Below are 14,070 nucleotides of genomic sequence, written 5' to 3'. Positions count from 1 at the left end.
TCACCCCCGAAGCCGCCGAGTTCCGAGCCGTCATCGATGCGGGTCCGGCGAAAGACGAAAGACAGCATGGTCAATTGGATGCTGCCGCAGCTGTCGCAGCAGTATCAGAGCCTAGAGTTGAAGATGGCAAGCAAGTGCAGTTTTGTTGTTGAAATGAATACTTGTCACTCATCAGACCCAAGCGCAAGAAAATATGAACGAGGTCGTGATAGTTGGAAAATTGTTTTCATTAATTCGTAGCAGGTGTTATGACTATCAATCCCGTCAAGGGTCCTTTTATCCAGATCCATATCATACCGCAACTCTCATCTCAGACTTCGCTTATGCGAAGATACGCAGAGGGCGCTGAGGCAGGTAGAAACCAGGGTCGTTGAAGCGGAGACCACGGTCAAGGTCAGAGATGGACTCGATCTCCTCGGCCGTCAGGTCAAAGCCGTTGACCTCGAGGTTCTGCTTCAGGCGGTGCTGGCTGTTGCTCTTGGGAATGACAGCGACGCCGCGCTGGGTAGCCCAGCGCAGCAGGACCTGCGCAGGGGTGACATTGTACTTGTCCGCGATCGCCTTAATGGCATCGACCTCGAAGAGACCCTGGGCGCCGGTGGCGCGCTTGTTTGAGATCTCGAGGAAGGACTGGGGGCCAAAGGAGGAGTAGGCCGTGACGGCGATCTTGTTCTCCTGGGCCATGGAGATGAGGTCGGGCTGGACGAGGTACGGGTGGTGCTCGATCTGCAGGGCGGAGATGGGGTGGCGGGCGTAGGACTGGATGTCGTAGAGGGACTGGGCCTGGAAGTTGGAAACGCCGATGGACTTTGCGATGCCCTCGTCTGCGATCTGCTCCATGCACTCCCAGGTCTCGCGGATGGGGACGTTGTCGGGCTCGACGATGGTCTGCGCGGAGTCCATCCACCAGCACTTTTTGCGTCTTAGAGTCAGCAAACCTATGGTTAGACCGATGAAGGCGTTCAGGAACTTACGGGGTACTCGAGCTTGGAGGGCTCGATGTACTTGAGGGCAACGGGGAAGTGAATGAGGAACAGGTCAATGTAACCCAGGCCCCAGGTCTCGTTCTGCTTCTTCGCCATAGCGACGGCATGCTCCTTGCGGTGGTAGTTGTTCCACAGCTTGGTGGTGATGAAGATGTCCTCACGCTTCACCAGGCCGTCGGCGATGGCGCGGCGGACACCCTCGCCGGCCTCCTTCTCATTCTGATAGTCGTAGGCGCCATCGAAGAGGCGGTAACCGGTCTTGATAGCCTAATTGAAGACATTCACGGGTTAGAGAACATGGTTACTTGTGCATAGAGCTGAGCGCTTGGGTGAAACTCACGTTGTAGACCGTATCGGCGCAGGTCTCGCGGGGAACCTTCCACAGACCGAAGCCCACGAGGGGCATCTCACGGCCGGAAGCGAGACTGATGGTGTCCTTGCCCATTTTGAAGATTTTGGAAAGGGGGGTATAGATGCTAGAGAGACAGGAAGAGAAGTTGCGTGATGTATGAGATGAGTTTGCTCTAGAATGACGAGCTTTGAGTTCTAATATTCTCCATCACACGAATCTACTTTTTTTTTCTTGCGTCCGACCCCGCCCTCACTTCAAATGCGCACATAACCCCGCCTCCATTAGGACAGCGCCCTCCGGCTCTTCTTCTGAGCATCATCATGGAGGGGTTGAGACTGAGAGTCAAGGTGGTAGAGCTTACCGAATATGGCAATCTTAAGCACGAATGATTCAGAAAAGGGCATGTATCCCCGCGCTTAGCGTCCCCCAGGTTGACTCGTGTTCGACTGGGTTCCACGAGGGGTTAGTAGCCCGCTTCAAGGAGATGAGCTTCTCTTCTGTCCACCTCATGATCAAATGGGAATTATGAGCTTTTGCATACAGACTCGAGAGAAGTACACGGATAGCATCGGAAGTTGTCCGGTAATAGTAAATCCTAACCGTCAAGATTCGCAGCGCATTATCCGTAGACTCATCTAACGTCGTCTCACTCGCCAAAGCATGAGAATCATACCATCAGCGATCAAACCCCATGGATGATATCCACAAACAGCAATGTCCCTGCAAACGCTTATCCTGAACCGCACTCGCGTCAACGGAACCCCGACCTGTCGCTGAGAATCCGTCCTTCCCCTGTTCCACACACACCAACTTTCTCCAGAGACTCCAGTAAGGCTCTTTCTTCCCCGTCCAGGCTCCCACAGTTCATGGAGTCGAGCCCGTACCTCGGGAAACCCTCCACTATTTGTTGGGGACTTTTTCCGCCTTCCCAATCCGACAAGATTACCCCCTCCAGCCGCCGCTGTCCGTTCTTCAGCCATGGGCACACAACAAGCACCCCAAACATAGCAGCCGGTTGCGATAATGACGGATGATACGGATCCAGTATCAGCAAGCGGTTCTGGAGCTGGTGCTGGTCCAGGAGGTTCGAAACAGAGACACAAGAGGACGCGCACGGGGTGTATGAAGTGTCGGGTCCGACGGCGCAAATGTAAGCTTCTCTCACCTTGTCCATCTCTCTATTCGTGCTGCTCGTACATGTCGTCCCAGACCCACTGAGATATCATCTCACCGAGCAGAGCTGGCATGACACCGCATGACACTGCAGCTTAGCTATGTTTACTCGGTGACGCTTCACCAAGTTACTGTTGACTCTCTTTATTGACCAAATGTAGGCGATGAAGGAAAGCCGCGATGTCAGCGCTGCATCGACGGAAACTTTGAGTGCCACTACGGTCCCAGACTGACGTTCTTGAATAAGAATGCCTTGACGGTGTCACCTTCGCCCAAGGTGCCCGATGCGACAACCCCAAAATACTCGCGCCTTCAGGTCCGTAAACTACTAGGAACCATCACCCGGCTTAGGGTTTCTCGACTTACACATAGATCTAGTTCGTAGGTGCCGGGTCATCCAAACAAGCCGCCAAAGATCCATCATTACATGCATCGTCCCCGCCGCGCGAGCAACATGGAGTCAACGGAAACATCGCAAACGATCTGAACCGCAACCACTCATCTCTACCGCCACCGCCGCCATCACAAACACCAATGCCAACGGTGATAACATTCCGCGCAAATACCCAACCCCCAGAACCGCCATCAACGGCGACAACCAAACCGCCACCTCTTGAGCCGAGCCTCGCGCCCCTGATTTCCCACCGCCAGTACCCGCCGCTCGCGCAATGGCGGCCACCTCAGAGCTCGAATGGCCTCGAAAGTCACGAGAGCCTCTCGTCGCCGGTGCGAAATCTCGATATCACGGGGAAGCTGACAGGTCCATCGCCAAATAATGATGCAGCGTACGAGACGGCCCTGAATGTTCTGCTGTCGCTCGGGAACGAAGGACCGGCGGGGCTGGGCCAGTCGCCTGATCGTGGCTCCGGGTCCTTTGCGGTTGGTGGTGGTGGTGATAGTATCGGGGTGGTGAGTCCCGGAGAGGTGATGTCGTTGTCGCCGAACTCGACGAGGGAGAGGAGAGAATCCGGGGTGTCTGCGACAGGCAGCATATCACAAGATCGCCTGCTGCAGTTGCTGCGTCACTTCAGGTACCAGGTTGCTCCATGGGTGAGTCCAACATCAAGCCTTACGTGTACGAGCTTTTGGTCGTAGCATTACTAATGATTGTTTCGTAGCTTGACTTGTGTGATATGGGACAAACCTTTGGTCTTTACGTTTCTCGTCTTGCGGTCGAATCTGAAGGAGTTCTTCACTCGCTTCTCGCCGTTGCTGCGATGGCACAGCAGGCCGATATGCGCATGGTGTCCGGCGACGCCGAATACCTCAAGTCTCTGGCTGAGGCGAAAGCTTTCCGGCCAAATGGACCGGTCATCAGCGACAGCGATCTGGTTCACTTGACTCTGTCTACGGCGTGTCGATTCATCTCTGACATCCCCAGCGGCTGGAACAGCCTGTCCACCGTCATAAATCACAACTTTTGGGACATGGCACTAGCAGAAGCAACTCCAAAGACCATCTCAATATTATCAGTCTTGGTTCGACTAGGTACATTCACAGCTCTAACATCCCTCAAAAGATGTATAATTCACACTACACTTCAACTTAAACTAACTAAGAAGCAGAACTCGCCGCCGCACTCGTAACCGGTGCCCCCATCTCGATCCCCGAACACCTATCCTACAACCCCATCCCACAACAGTGGAACTCCTCCACCATCGCAGAGACAATCTTCCAATACACCATCGAACCCCTCCTCCTCTGCGCAAAAGTAGTAAACTTCTGCTCCGGTAGCTTCCCACCACAAAACCCACCCGATCTCGACCTCAGCGGCGGCGTCCCACTCACACCTGTCCACCGCTGGACGATGCTCAGCGATGCCCTCGGGTCTTGGTATACCAACCGGGCGCAGGAGTTCCGCCCCATGGTGGAAATGGACGGCGGCGACGAGACGCTGTTCCCTGTCATCCTCTTCACTAATGGTGCCGCCGTCTTTGCGAACCAGCTGTATCATACGGCCATGTTGCTATTGCTTCAGAATAAGCCGCGGACGCTGCAGGCGGCGACGGCGGCGGGTAAGAAGTCGTCGTCGTCTTCTTCCATGTCACCGCTGTGGCATGCTCAGCGCGTCTGCGGGATCGCCCTGAATAACGACCGGAGAGATAGCTGGGATCTTTGCTTGGTCGCGTCGTTGTATCTGGCGGCCCAACGGATGACGTACGAGCCTCAACAGAAGGCGATTCTGGGGTGCTTTGACCGTATTAAATCAATGACTGGATGGAACGTCGACGGCTTCTCGACGAAAGTTCGAGAGGATTGGGGGTTGATGTAGATAATCACACTTTGCAGACGTGATCACAAAACGTCGCCCTCTAGCCAAGGTGAACACGACCACGTAAATAGTTGAAGAATCCATCATAATAATGAGAAATGAATCACCTAACCATATCAGCGATCCTGAGTTCCTTGCGGACCTTGTAGCCCCAAGCGGCCTCAAGGTCGTCAATTCTCCAACAGGTGCCCCATCCCGTCACAGCCTCGATGCTGCGGATGAGTTTCACGAGCAGAGCATGCTCTGACTTGTGACTGAGAAGCCGGCCCGCGACCCAAAGCGGCTGGATGGCGTTATTCAAGCAGCCCTGGTGTGGATTCGCGAGTGATATGCCACAGATGCATTTCGCGTGCCAGATAGCGGAGCCCGTAACACCGCCCAACTTGAGATTAAGCGGCCGCGGCATGGACCCGAGCAAGAGCGTACAGGCCGTGTGATACAGCTGGTTCGAAGATATGGCCGCCCAGTGCAGGAACAGGATCTGAGGGAACGGGCTGCTCTGTATGCTCTGGACGGGCAGCAGCTCCGGCGGCCGGTCGCGCGTCCAGGCTTGGAGGTCTTCCCAGAGGCGGATCCAGCGCTCGGTGAGCTCGTCGGGGCTGCTGCAGCCGGATGCGTCGCCGAGTTCAAAGTAGCGCGTTCTGTCGGCGACGAGCTCGCAGACTTTGGCGCAGAGGTAGACGGCGTAGTTGGCGTGCATGTCTGGGGTTCCGGACTGGTGAAAGAGCTCGCTTGCTTCGTTGTGGGAGGCACCGCTGGGAAGCCATTTCGATGGGGTGAGAAGGGTGCTTTCTGTTCCATCAGAAATGAGGGCACCGCATAGGTCTGATGGGTATGTTAGCGAGAGAATTTAATCTTAGAAAAAAGGTCAAAGGGATAGATTGGAACACACCCATTCGTGCGTAGCACCAGAAGACGGCTTGAAGTAGACCGCCGCTGAAACCGTGAACGTAGAACGATTCAAAGAGCGCGGCACACCCCTCGAGATGTTTCCTCCAGTCCTGAGCACTGGCAGACATCATCTCGAGACAGCACAGAATCGTGCAAATGGGAATGATCTTTTGGTCTCGGGATTGCAGCAATGGCGTCAGTAGACGGATAGCTTCTTGGTACAGCTCGAGGCTGTCAAACGATGTTTGTTTCCCCTCCTTCCGCTCCATCTGTCTTGCCGAGAGGGCAAGGACGGCGTAGAGGAGTGCAGGGGAGCTTCGGGCAAGGACAGGAACTTGAATGCCAAAGGCCCTGTCGCTGTCGAACATGTCGAGCTATTGTGAAGAATGAGCATTGGCAACGGCGTAGTCAAGAGGTTAAATGTGATGCAAGCTCACCCATGTCGCGACTTCTCCGACGTAGTTCTTCAAATATTCCAACCTTCGACCTGTCCCCAGAATCTGGCCGGCCTGCCGTCGCGCAGCTCCCTCGTCGCCCAAGATGGTACCCGGCGCCGCGAAGCCCCCAGCAGAAAAGCCGCCATCAGCTGCCTCCGGCGTCCCCTCTCGCGTGGGAGCTGCCGTTTGCGCCGTGTTGAAGATGAGGCATCTCAGCTCCTCTTGGTAGGCGAGATAGCCGGGGTCGGTGACGAACTCATCCAGCCTCCACGACTCGGCCGGCGACGTTGATGCTTCGGATGAGAGGTGGTGTGAGGGCGTTGGTTCGCCGAGGCCCCATGTTGACGAAGCGCCTGGTGTCACGGCTGACCCGAAGTGTGAGAATGCTTGGGATTGGGAGTGGGATCGGACATGAGAACGCGAGTGAGAGTGAGAATGAGAGTGAGAGTGACAGTGAGAGTGTGATTCAGATTGAGAATGAGATTGTGGCTGAGACTGAGAGCCTGGGTTTTCTACCCGGTCGAGGGGTGCCGCGGTTGATTCGTCATCGTTGGCCATGGGCGAGAGCATCGTGAGAAACGTAGTTGCTAGCGTTAATGCAACTGCTCACCGGCTAAATTCAGTCTTCACTACATGGAAGTGAAGCTCAACTCAAGTATCGTGAAATCGGCCAAAGCCCACCTCATGGATCGGAAGGTTTCGGTAGGTCATGCGGGAGGAGGAAAAAGACTGGATCTCCTCTTCACCTGTGACCTCCTCTAGGTCTCTCCGGCGTTGCTCCCATCGAAAATTGCCCGACTAGCGGATTTCGGATGTTGCTGGCGTCCAATTGCCAAGTGCGCCGAACCCTGGGGGGGAGATGGGTGCATTGATTGCTGCGGGGAACCCAAGTTAGCGGAACTTGCGGGGAAGTCAATCGCTAATGATTGGCCTTTGGGGAAGGGGGTATTAACTCGCTGTAGTGCGTTCGAGTATTCAAGGACGGACCTAGACCGACATCTCGGTGAACCAAACCACTCTTGCCGAGAGGATGCTCAGGTGAACACCGGTGAGGGGGGATGAGAAGAAGGGTGCATCTTCCGCAACAATGCCGTGTTGGACAGCTCACACATTATACTGAGAGACCTTGCGGGCTCTCGGTGCTTGCTATGGGCCGACTTAATCCGGCTTCATGTTCTACAGTATTCAGATGCGATTCCTCTGCACTGCCTTATGAACGTCCAGGGCTCACGGGGTGAGAGAACACCCATGAGTATTTCCTAACTCTGCCTAGAACTTAAAACTTCAAACGATGTCGTATGAAGAGTCTGTTTCCAGAATTGAGAGCCTGTATTGACATCGGCCAGCGCGTTGTGCTCTTCGGCCTCAACTTCACCGGCACGGCGGGGCTAGGACCTCGGGGTTTCGGTGCTGATGTCACCGGCCGCGGGGTTCGATGAACTCTCGAGTCAAAACGGAAGCCGAAGCCATGAGCCGATCCCCGGGGGCCGTGGATTATGTTGAGCATCGTTTACTCCCCTTTGGCGGGACCCTGCAGGAGAAGCCGCTGGTGTAAAGCCCGGAGAGTAGTTCTGGCTGATTTAAACCTTGTGTGTCCCTAGAAATCGAGCACATATATTTGCACCCTTTGCTCAAAATATGAAGATGGCTCAACTCAAAATCACGTCTTTGCGCTTCGAGCACCATCCCACCGGACTAGGTGTCTCTTCTCCTACCCCCCGTGTCTCATGGCGCGTCGAGTCCGACCCTATAGCAAAGAATTGGCAGCAGACATCGTACGATATCAAAATCTCACGTGGTTCTGCGCCGGCCCAGGAATTCCACATTGAGGGCGCCTCGACAATACTCGTGCCATGGCCCGACACTCCTTTGGCAACAGGCGAAAGGGCAATAGTCGTCGTTAAGTCTCACGGGACCTCAGAAAACGCCCAATTGGACTCTGAATGGTCCTCGGAGGCGATCGTAGAGACCGCTCTGCTCTCCCGCGATGACTGGAAAGCTACGCCCATCACCGCGGCCCCGCGTATTGCCTCGCATCCACATGAGAGAGGAATCCGGCCGGTACGATTCCGCAAAGTATTTGACTGCCCCGATGTGAAAGGCGGTGGTAATACCAAACTCTACATCACTGCGCTAGGCTTATACGAAGCGTACCTGAACGGCCACCGCATCGGAGACGAGTGGCTCGCCCCCGGCTGGACTGCTTACCAACATCGTATTCAGTACCAGGTCTTCGATGTAGCGCATCTCTTGAAGCCTGGTCAACGAAACGTTCTCACAGTGGAAGTCAGCGAAGGGTGGTATGCGGGCCGAATTCTTTGGGGCGAGGGCTTAACCTGCCTATATGGCGACTGCATTGGTGTGCTAGCTCAGCTCGAGATCCGCGACGACGATACAACAGGGCCAGCTTTGAAGCTTGTGACCGACGATTCATGGGAGTGCAGGTCCTCACCAATCGTCGGAAGCGACATCTACGACGGCGAGACGTACGATCTCGGCCTCGAAGTTGAAGACTGGCATCACGACGACCACAGCGAATGGACTCCCGTCGAGATGCTACCGTTTCCGAAATCCACACTCACAGCGGCATCCTCTCCACCAGTCCGCACCACGGAGACCGTCAAACCCATCAAAGTCTTCAAAGACATCAAAGGCAAGACACTTGTCGACTTTGGCCAGAATCTCGTCGGAAAACTCGTCATCCCAAAGCTCGTGAAGCCAGACGGTCACCGCCTCACCATCCGCCACGCAGAGGTCCTCGAAAACGGCCAACTCGGAACTCGTCCTCTCCGCGCAGCAAAGGCAACTGATTCGATCATCTTCGGCGGCGGTCGAGTCCTAGAGAACTGGTCTCCTCACTTCACCTACCATGGCTTCCGCTACGTCGAGCTGGACGGCTGGGACGACGTGACGCTAGACTCACTCTCCGCCGTCGTCATGCACACTGATATGCAGCGGACAGGCTTCTTCTCCTGCTCCAACGACGACGTCAACGCGCTGCACCGCAACGTCATCTGGAGCATGCGCGGGAACTTCGTCTCTATCCCCACGGATTGTCCGCAGCGCGATGAGCGGCTGGGCTGGACGGGCGATATCCAAATTTTCAGCCCGACGGCCTCCTTCCTGTACGATTGTGCGGGCATGCTGAGTAACTGGATGCGAGACGTTCTCCTGGACCAAAAGGATGCAGGCGGCATCGTCCCGCTCGTGGTGCCTAATGTCATGAAGGACGGGCCGTGGCCATCGGTGCCGCAGGCTGTGTGGGATGACGTTGTTGTACTAGTGCCTTGGACTTTGTATAAGTGGTTTGGTGACGCGGGCGTCTTGCAAGAGACATACCCTGGTATGAGAGACTACCTCAAGTCCATTAAGCGGGGAGACGACGGATTATGGGATCCTTCGCTCTGGCAATTGGGCGACTGGCTTGATCCCAACGCACCGCCCGCCGAGCCAGGTCTAGCTAGGACGGACGGCACCCTCGTCGCGGACGCATATCTGGTTCACGTCACAGGCATCGTATCCCAGATCGCCAGCATTATCGGCCTCCCCACCGACGCTACTGAACTCGCCAGCCAGCATAAGCGTTTAAAACAGCTCTTCCAAGATAAGTATACTACCAAAGCGGGCTTCATCGTCGCAGATTCCCAGACGGCGCTGGCTCTGGCCCTACTCTTCGACTTACACGACACCATCGCCCAACGCGAAGCCGCAGCCGCAAGACTCGCGCGACTTGTGCAGTATTCCAAGTTCAGAGTCTCCACAGGCTTCGCCGGCACGCCCGTGATCCTTCATGCGCTGTCAGAGACGGGATACGTCCAGCACGCATACCGCATGCTGCTCGAAACGGGGTGTCCCTCATGGCTGTATCCCATTCGCATGGGTGCCACCACTGTCTGGGAGAGGTGGGATAGCATGCTAGAGGACGGAACGATCAACCCAGGAGAGATGACGAGCTTCAACCACTACGCGCTCGGCAGCGTCGCGAACTGGATGCATGCCGGTATTGGGGGGCTGTCGCCGCTCGAGGCTGGGTGGACGAGGTTCCGGGTACGGCCTCGGCCCGGAGGAGACCTACGGCACGCGACCGTCGAGTACCTGAGCCCGCACGGCTTGGTTCGGAGTCGATGGGAGGTTGGGGCGGATGGGAAGTTTGTTTTGGACCTGACAGTGCCATTGAACACTACTGCCGTGGTTTCTTTGCCTGATGGTGGGGAGGAGATGACGGTTGGCTCAGGGAATTGTATGTTTGAGAGCCATCTTGCTCCGGGATTGAGGGAGGCGTGGCCGCCCAAAGCTTTGTTGACGCAGTTTGGGCTGTGACGTGGTTTGAAATGACAACGTTGACTTGAAGTGCCTCTGATGGGAGTCCCAGTAGATTTGCAATTCGCAACGCGAATGTCGACATGCTTAAGTCTTAAGCTTGCAATACTGTAAGACGGGCTGCTAGTTAGCCCGCGTATTACTTGAATATTTCGTAACTAAACGAAATTCACAGTAACCACCATTACAAGACAATTTTATTGCCACAAGTAAACCAACTAGACTTCAGTGCTTTCAGTGCCCATTGCCATAATTTCTACAAGTATCAACCGTCGTTCCACTTCATTTTTATAACAGTATAATACCCAGTGCTGCAAAACTCTCTTGAAGCTTGTCTTACCAGTGTCTGCTTAGGTGGCCTGCCGTTTTGTTGCTGTAGAAACCTTGCCGTGGAGCTGTGACCACCGCATAACGCACCCATCCAAAGGGACTTTGGGGACTTTGGGAACTTTGAGTAGGGGACTTTTGCGACGGACCCCTGCTATCTCTGACTCTGACCGTCTGACGGATCTCCGTGCCGTAGAATTGCATCATTGCGGCCGCTGGTGACCTTCCGAGCTTGGGTACTCGCTGACGACTTGCTCATCTTTCTGATAAACCAAAGCTTACCCTCCTCCTCCTCCTCTTCTCATATGCCATTGAGGATTGCTCTCTCCTCGAGTCCCTCCATCGACATTGCCCATCTGTCAAACTGCCCATCATGCGCTACTCCCTCTCAGCCAAGCTGCTCCTCCTGCTGGGCTCTTCTCAGCTCGTGCTCAGCTCCCCCGACGACCAGCGCGTACTCGCTCCCGCTACTGAACCGACCATAAACGATGATGCCGCGACCTTAGGCTGGGATAAGGCCCCCATGTTCACGATCGAGAACAAAGACGTAATTTTCGCGGCGCTCAAGAAATACGCTGACCCCGTCGACGCCCTCGTGTCTCTTCAGCCCGAGATGGCGGATACGCTTGCCGAGCCGAGACTCATCCACGTTCATGGCGAGAAAATGGCAGAGTGGATGACCGAGGGTGATAAGCTTCGTCTGCGGCGCAAGGGACGCAAGTTCCGCGACATCACTGATTTCCAGGAGCTCTACGCCGACCACGTCAACACCTTTGCAGGCAAAGCCAGTAAGTCCAATTCATAATACGCGTCGAGATTGCTCCTCGTAGAATATAGACAGCTGACGCCGTGGCAACCGCAGACCTTCCCAAGATCACCCACCAAAGCCTCATCAAGCCCCTCTTCCCCAAGGTCAACCAGACAAACATGCACAATGTCCTCAAGCACATGACGAGCTACTACAACAGATACTACGGCGGCGTCACCGGCGAAGAGAGCTCGGTCTGGCTGCACGACCACGTCGCCTCCATCATTGCCCAATCGCCCTTCCACGCCCACATCTCGCTCGAGTACTTCACCCACGAGTTCCCTCAGTCCTCCATCATCGCCCGCTTCGAGCCCAAGGTCCGCGACTTCTCTAAGCCCCTGACCATCATCGGTGCACACCAGGACTCGGCAAACTACCTCTTCCCTTTGCTTCCCGCCCCCGGCGCAGACGACGACTGCTCCGGCACTGTGAGCATCCTCGAGGCCTTCCGTGTTCTCGCGACGAGCGGCTATGTGCCCAAGGAGGGACCCGTCGAGTTCCACTGGTACGCGGCCGAGGAGGCCGGGTTACTGGGCAGCCAGGCCGTCGCAGCCTACAAGAAGAAGGAGGGCGCGACCATTGGCGCCATGATGGAGTTCGACATGACGGCCTTTATCGCGCGCAATGCAACCGAGTCCATTGGCTTCATCAAGACGGACGCGGATGCGCCGTTGACCAAGTGGGCGGTGGATCTGAGCGAGGAGTACATCAACATCACGACGAGCGTCTACGAGCTCATGCCCGGCGCCGGGTCAGATTACATGTCGTACACCAAGCTCGGGTTCCCTGCTACGTTTGCATCCGAGGGAAACCCCGTTGCGGGTGGGTTCCCTGGCGAGTTTGACCCGTATGTGCACACGGAAAAGGATACCATGGATATCGATGATGAGACGGGTGTGTTTTCTATTGATCACATGGCGAGGTTCTCTGAACTGGCTATTGCCTTTGCTATTGAGCAGGCTGGCTGGGATAACAAGTGGAGGTAAATGGCGTTAGTAACGGGGACCATAGATTGATGGTGGCGATAGCGTTCTCACGAATGTATGGTGTTGAAAGGATCCTTCTGAGGGTCACGTCAGGCGCTGAGTAGTTCGAGCAAGTTCAATGACAACCGCCGATTTACTGTTCAACATACGGGTGTCTTGAAGTTTAAGGAAACCAATTCCGTATCGCGGCCGCTTCCTCATCGCATTCCGAGCCAGTTCCGAATGGCTCTCACCCACCCAGCTTGTCAAGACCCTTATTAGCTGATGGCGTCAACAACAGCTGGAATATGCATAACGCGATCGATGACAAATTGCGGGGGACTCAATGACAAAGTGCGGAGACAAACAGCGCCTTCGGCTCCCACATGCAATTGCAAGCTGACCAAGACAAGCTGAAGAATCTCATGAAGTGAACTTGTCTTCTCTTCTCGCTGGTTAAACAAAGCAACTTGCTCTTGTGCAAATCGAAAGTTCAACAGGTCTGGCAAATACCGGTACAGCTTCATTCGAGATCCTATCAATTCACCTGAACGATGGCCTCAGCGACATCCTTCCGCCAAATCGTCGGCGCCCCGCCCTCGACGGCCTCACCCACCGACAGCACGCTCATCATCATCGACGCCCAAAACGAGTACGCAGAAGGCAAACTCGCCGTCCGGGACGTCGCCTCCTCGCGCAAGGTCATCGCCGCCCTGCTCCAAAAGTACCGCGACGCCGGTCAGCCCAGCAGCATCGTGCACGTCGTCCACGACACGCCCGAAGGCGCTCCCCTCTTCACCCCCGGGACCAAGCTGGCCGAAGAATTCGACGAGCTGAAGCCTAAGGATGGTGAAAAGGTGGTGAGGAAGCAGTTCCCTGGTTCCTTTGCGGGGACGGATTTGCAGGCGCATTTGGAGGGATTGGGAGCGAGGGGGAAGAAGGTTGTGTTGACTGGGTACATGGTAAGTCTGGCCTATTCACATGCGGGATATCTAACTCGCAAGAAGAAGAGTCTGGTGGTTCGATTGCTGATGTGTGATTTACAAGGCTCACGTTTGCGTGTCTACTACCGCGAGACAAGCTGACCAGCGTGGGTTTGACGTTCTGGTGGCTGAGGATGCGGTCGGCGATCGTGATATTCCTGGCGTCGATGCGGCGCAGCTCGTCAAGGTTGCTTTGAGTGAGATTGGTGATGCTTTTGGCACCATTGTGCAGAGCAAGGACATTGCTTAGTTATGTTGAAGAACTGAAGTGTAATACGAAGTTATTCGATCAACCTGAATACTACTTTGCCCAAGATTACACCTTACGTATATTAAGTAATAACTTGAGAAAGTCACAAGCAAATGCATTGTGACAGACGAGCAGCCCAAGCAACGATTGGAAATGGAACAGTCAGGTTTAAGACGTGCAGTTCAATGGACACAACTCAACTTTATCATAGTTGAAAATCTTTAGAGCAATAGCTTGCTGGGGATTTCATCCAACCGGTCTCATTTACTCTTGTATCAATGTACCTAGACAGAACCCGCCTGACCG

The 14,070-nt window shown here is 55.1% G+C and overlaps 6 protein-coding genes across 6 annotated transcripts; 4 read left to right on the top strand and 2 right to left on the bottom strand.

Moving 5' to 3' along the window:
- Window positions 1–197: 197 nt before the first annotated feature.
- BDZ83DRAFT_741578 (aldo/keto reductase) lies at window positions 198–1,611 on the bottom strand. The gene is made up of 3 exons (XM_060513090.1): window positions 1,327–1,611; window positions 975–1,253; window positions 198–912 (listed from the first exon to the last, which is right to left on the bottom strand). The coding sequence occupies exons 1-3, from the start codon at window positions 1,429–1,431 to the stop codon at window positions 322–324; spliced, it is 975 nt and encodes a 324-aa protein (XP_060364241.1). The 5' UTR covers window positions 1,432–1,611; the 3' UTR covers window positions 198–321.
- Window positions 1,612–2,546: 935 nt separating this feature from the next.
- BDZ83DRAFT_360192 (uncharacterized protein) lies at window positions 2,547–4,835 on the top strand. The gene is made up of 4 exons (XM_060502573.1): window positions 2,547–2,827; window positions 2,897–3,561; window positions 3,630–3,999; window positions 4,077–4,835. The coding sequence occupies exons 2-4, from the start codon at window positions 3,046–3,048 to the stop codon at window positions 4,781–4,783; spliced, it is 1,593 nt and encodes a 530-aa protein (XP_060364240.1). The 5' UTR covers window positions 2,547–2,827; window positions 2,897–3,045; the 3' UTR covers window positions 4,784–4,835.
- Window positions 4,836–4,886: 51 nt separating this feature from the next.
- On the bottom strand, window positions 4,887–6,669 carry BDZ83DRAFT_579264 (C6 zinc finger domain-containing protein; the record flags this gene model as incomplete). The annotated part of the gene is made up of 3 exons (XM_060505216.1): window positions 4,887–5,608; window positions 5,676–6,048; window positions 6,112–6,669. The coding sequence occupies 3 exons, from the start codon at window positions 6,667–6,669 to the stop codon at window positions 4,887–4,889; spliced, it is 1,653 nt and encodes a 550-aa protein (XP_060364239.1).
- A 766-nt stretch (window positions 6,670–7,435) lies between these two features.
- Window positions 7,436–10,638, top strand: BDZ83DRAFT_623818 (bacterial alpha-L-rhamnosidase-domain-containing protein). The gene has a single exon (XM_060508407.1). The coding sequence runs from the start codon at window positions 7,750–7,752 to the stop codon at window positions 10,429–10,431; it is 2,682 nt and encodes an 893-aa protein (XP_060364238.1). The 5' UTR covers window positions 7,436–7,749; the 3' UTR covers window positions 10,432–10,638.
- Window positions 10,639–11,281: 643 nt separating this feature from the next.
- BDZ83DRAFT_579301 (peptidase family M28) lies at window positions 11,282–12,552 on the top strand (the record flags this gene model as incomplete). The annotated part of the gene is made up of 2 exons (XM_060505222.1): window positions 11,282–11,546; window positions 11,621–12,552. 2 exons carry the CDS (start codon window positions 11,282–11,284, stop codon window positions 12,550–12,552), a joined length of 1,197 nt encoding a protein of 398 aa, XP_060364237.1.
- A 157-nt stretch (window positions 12,553–12,709) lies between these two features.
- Window positions 12,710–13,955, top strand: BDZ83DRAFT_623814 (isochorismatase). The gene is made up of 2 exons (XM_060508406.1): window positions 12,710–13,493; window positions 13,579–13,955. The coding sequence occupies exons 1-2, from the start codon at window positions 13,086–13,088 to the stop codon at window positions 13,762–13,764; spliced, it is 594 nt and encodes a 197-aa protein (XP_060364236.1). The 5' UTR covers window positions 12,710–13,085; the 3' UTR covers window positions 13,765–13,955.
- The last annotated feature ends 115 nt before the right edge of the window (window positions 13,956–14,070 follow it).

Source organism: Colletotrichum acutatum (assembly GCF_030867785.1).
Source record: "Colletotrichum acutatum strain CBS 112980 chromosome Unknown BDZ83scaffold_55, whole genome shotgun sequence".
Classification (NCBI taxonomy): Eukaryota; Fungi; Ascomycota; class Sordariomycetes; order Glomerellales; family Glomerellaceae; genus Colletotrichum; species Colletotrichum acutatum.
Note: the sequence above shows the minus strand (reverse complement) of the source record. Positions and strands in the feature narration are given on the sequence as shown.

What these genes read in the sequence shown, in the direction of transcription:
- BDZ83DRAFT_623818 (XM_060508407.1), top strand. Translation starts at nt 7,750, where the DNA reads ATGAAGATGGCTCAACTCAAAATCACGTCTTTGCGCTTCGAGCACCAT.
- BDZ83DRAFT_623814 (XM_060508406.1), top strand. Translation starts at nt 13,086, where the DNA reads ATGGCCTCAGCGACATCCTTCCGCCAAATCGTCGGCGCCCCGCCCTCG. An exon ending in TTGTGTTGACTGGGTACATG is followed by an intron (nt 13,494 to 13,578) that starts GTAAGTCTGGCC and finishes GTGATTTACAAG; the next exon opens with GCTCACGTTTGCGTGTCTAC.
- BDZ83DRAFT_741578 (XM_060513090.1), bottom strand. Translation starts at nt 1,431, where the DNA reads ATGGGCAAGGACACCATCAGTCTCGCTTCCGGCCGTGAGATGCCCCTC. An exon ending in GCGCCGATACGGTCTACAAC is followed by an intron (nt 1,254 to 1,326) that starts GTGAGTTTCACC and finishes GTCTTCAATTAG; the next exon opens with GCTATCAAGACCGGTTACCG. An exon ending in CCTCCAAGCTCGAGTACCCC is followed by an intron (nt 913 to 974) that starts GTAAGTTCCTGA and finishes AGACGCAAAAAG; the next exon opens with TGCTGGTGGATGGACTCCGC.
- BDZ83DRAFT_360192 (XM_060502573.1), top strand. Translation starts at nt 3,046, where the DNA reads ATGCCAACGGTGATAACATTCCGCGCAAATACCCAACCCCCAGAACCG. An exon ending in GGTACCAGGTTGCTCCATGG is followed by an intron (nt 3,562 to 3,629) that starts GTGAGTCCAACA and finishes ATTGTTTCGTAG; the next exon opens with CTTGACTTGTGTGATATGGG. An exon ending in ATCAGTCTTGGTTCGACTAG is followed by an intron (nt 4,000 to 4,076) that starts GTACATTCACAG and finishes ACTAAGAAGCAG; the next exon opens with AACTCGCCGCCGCACTCGTA.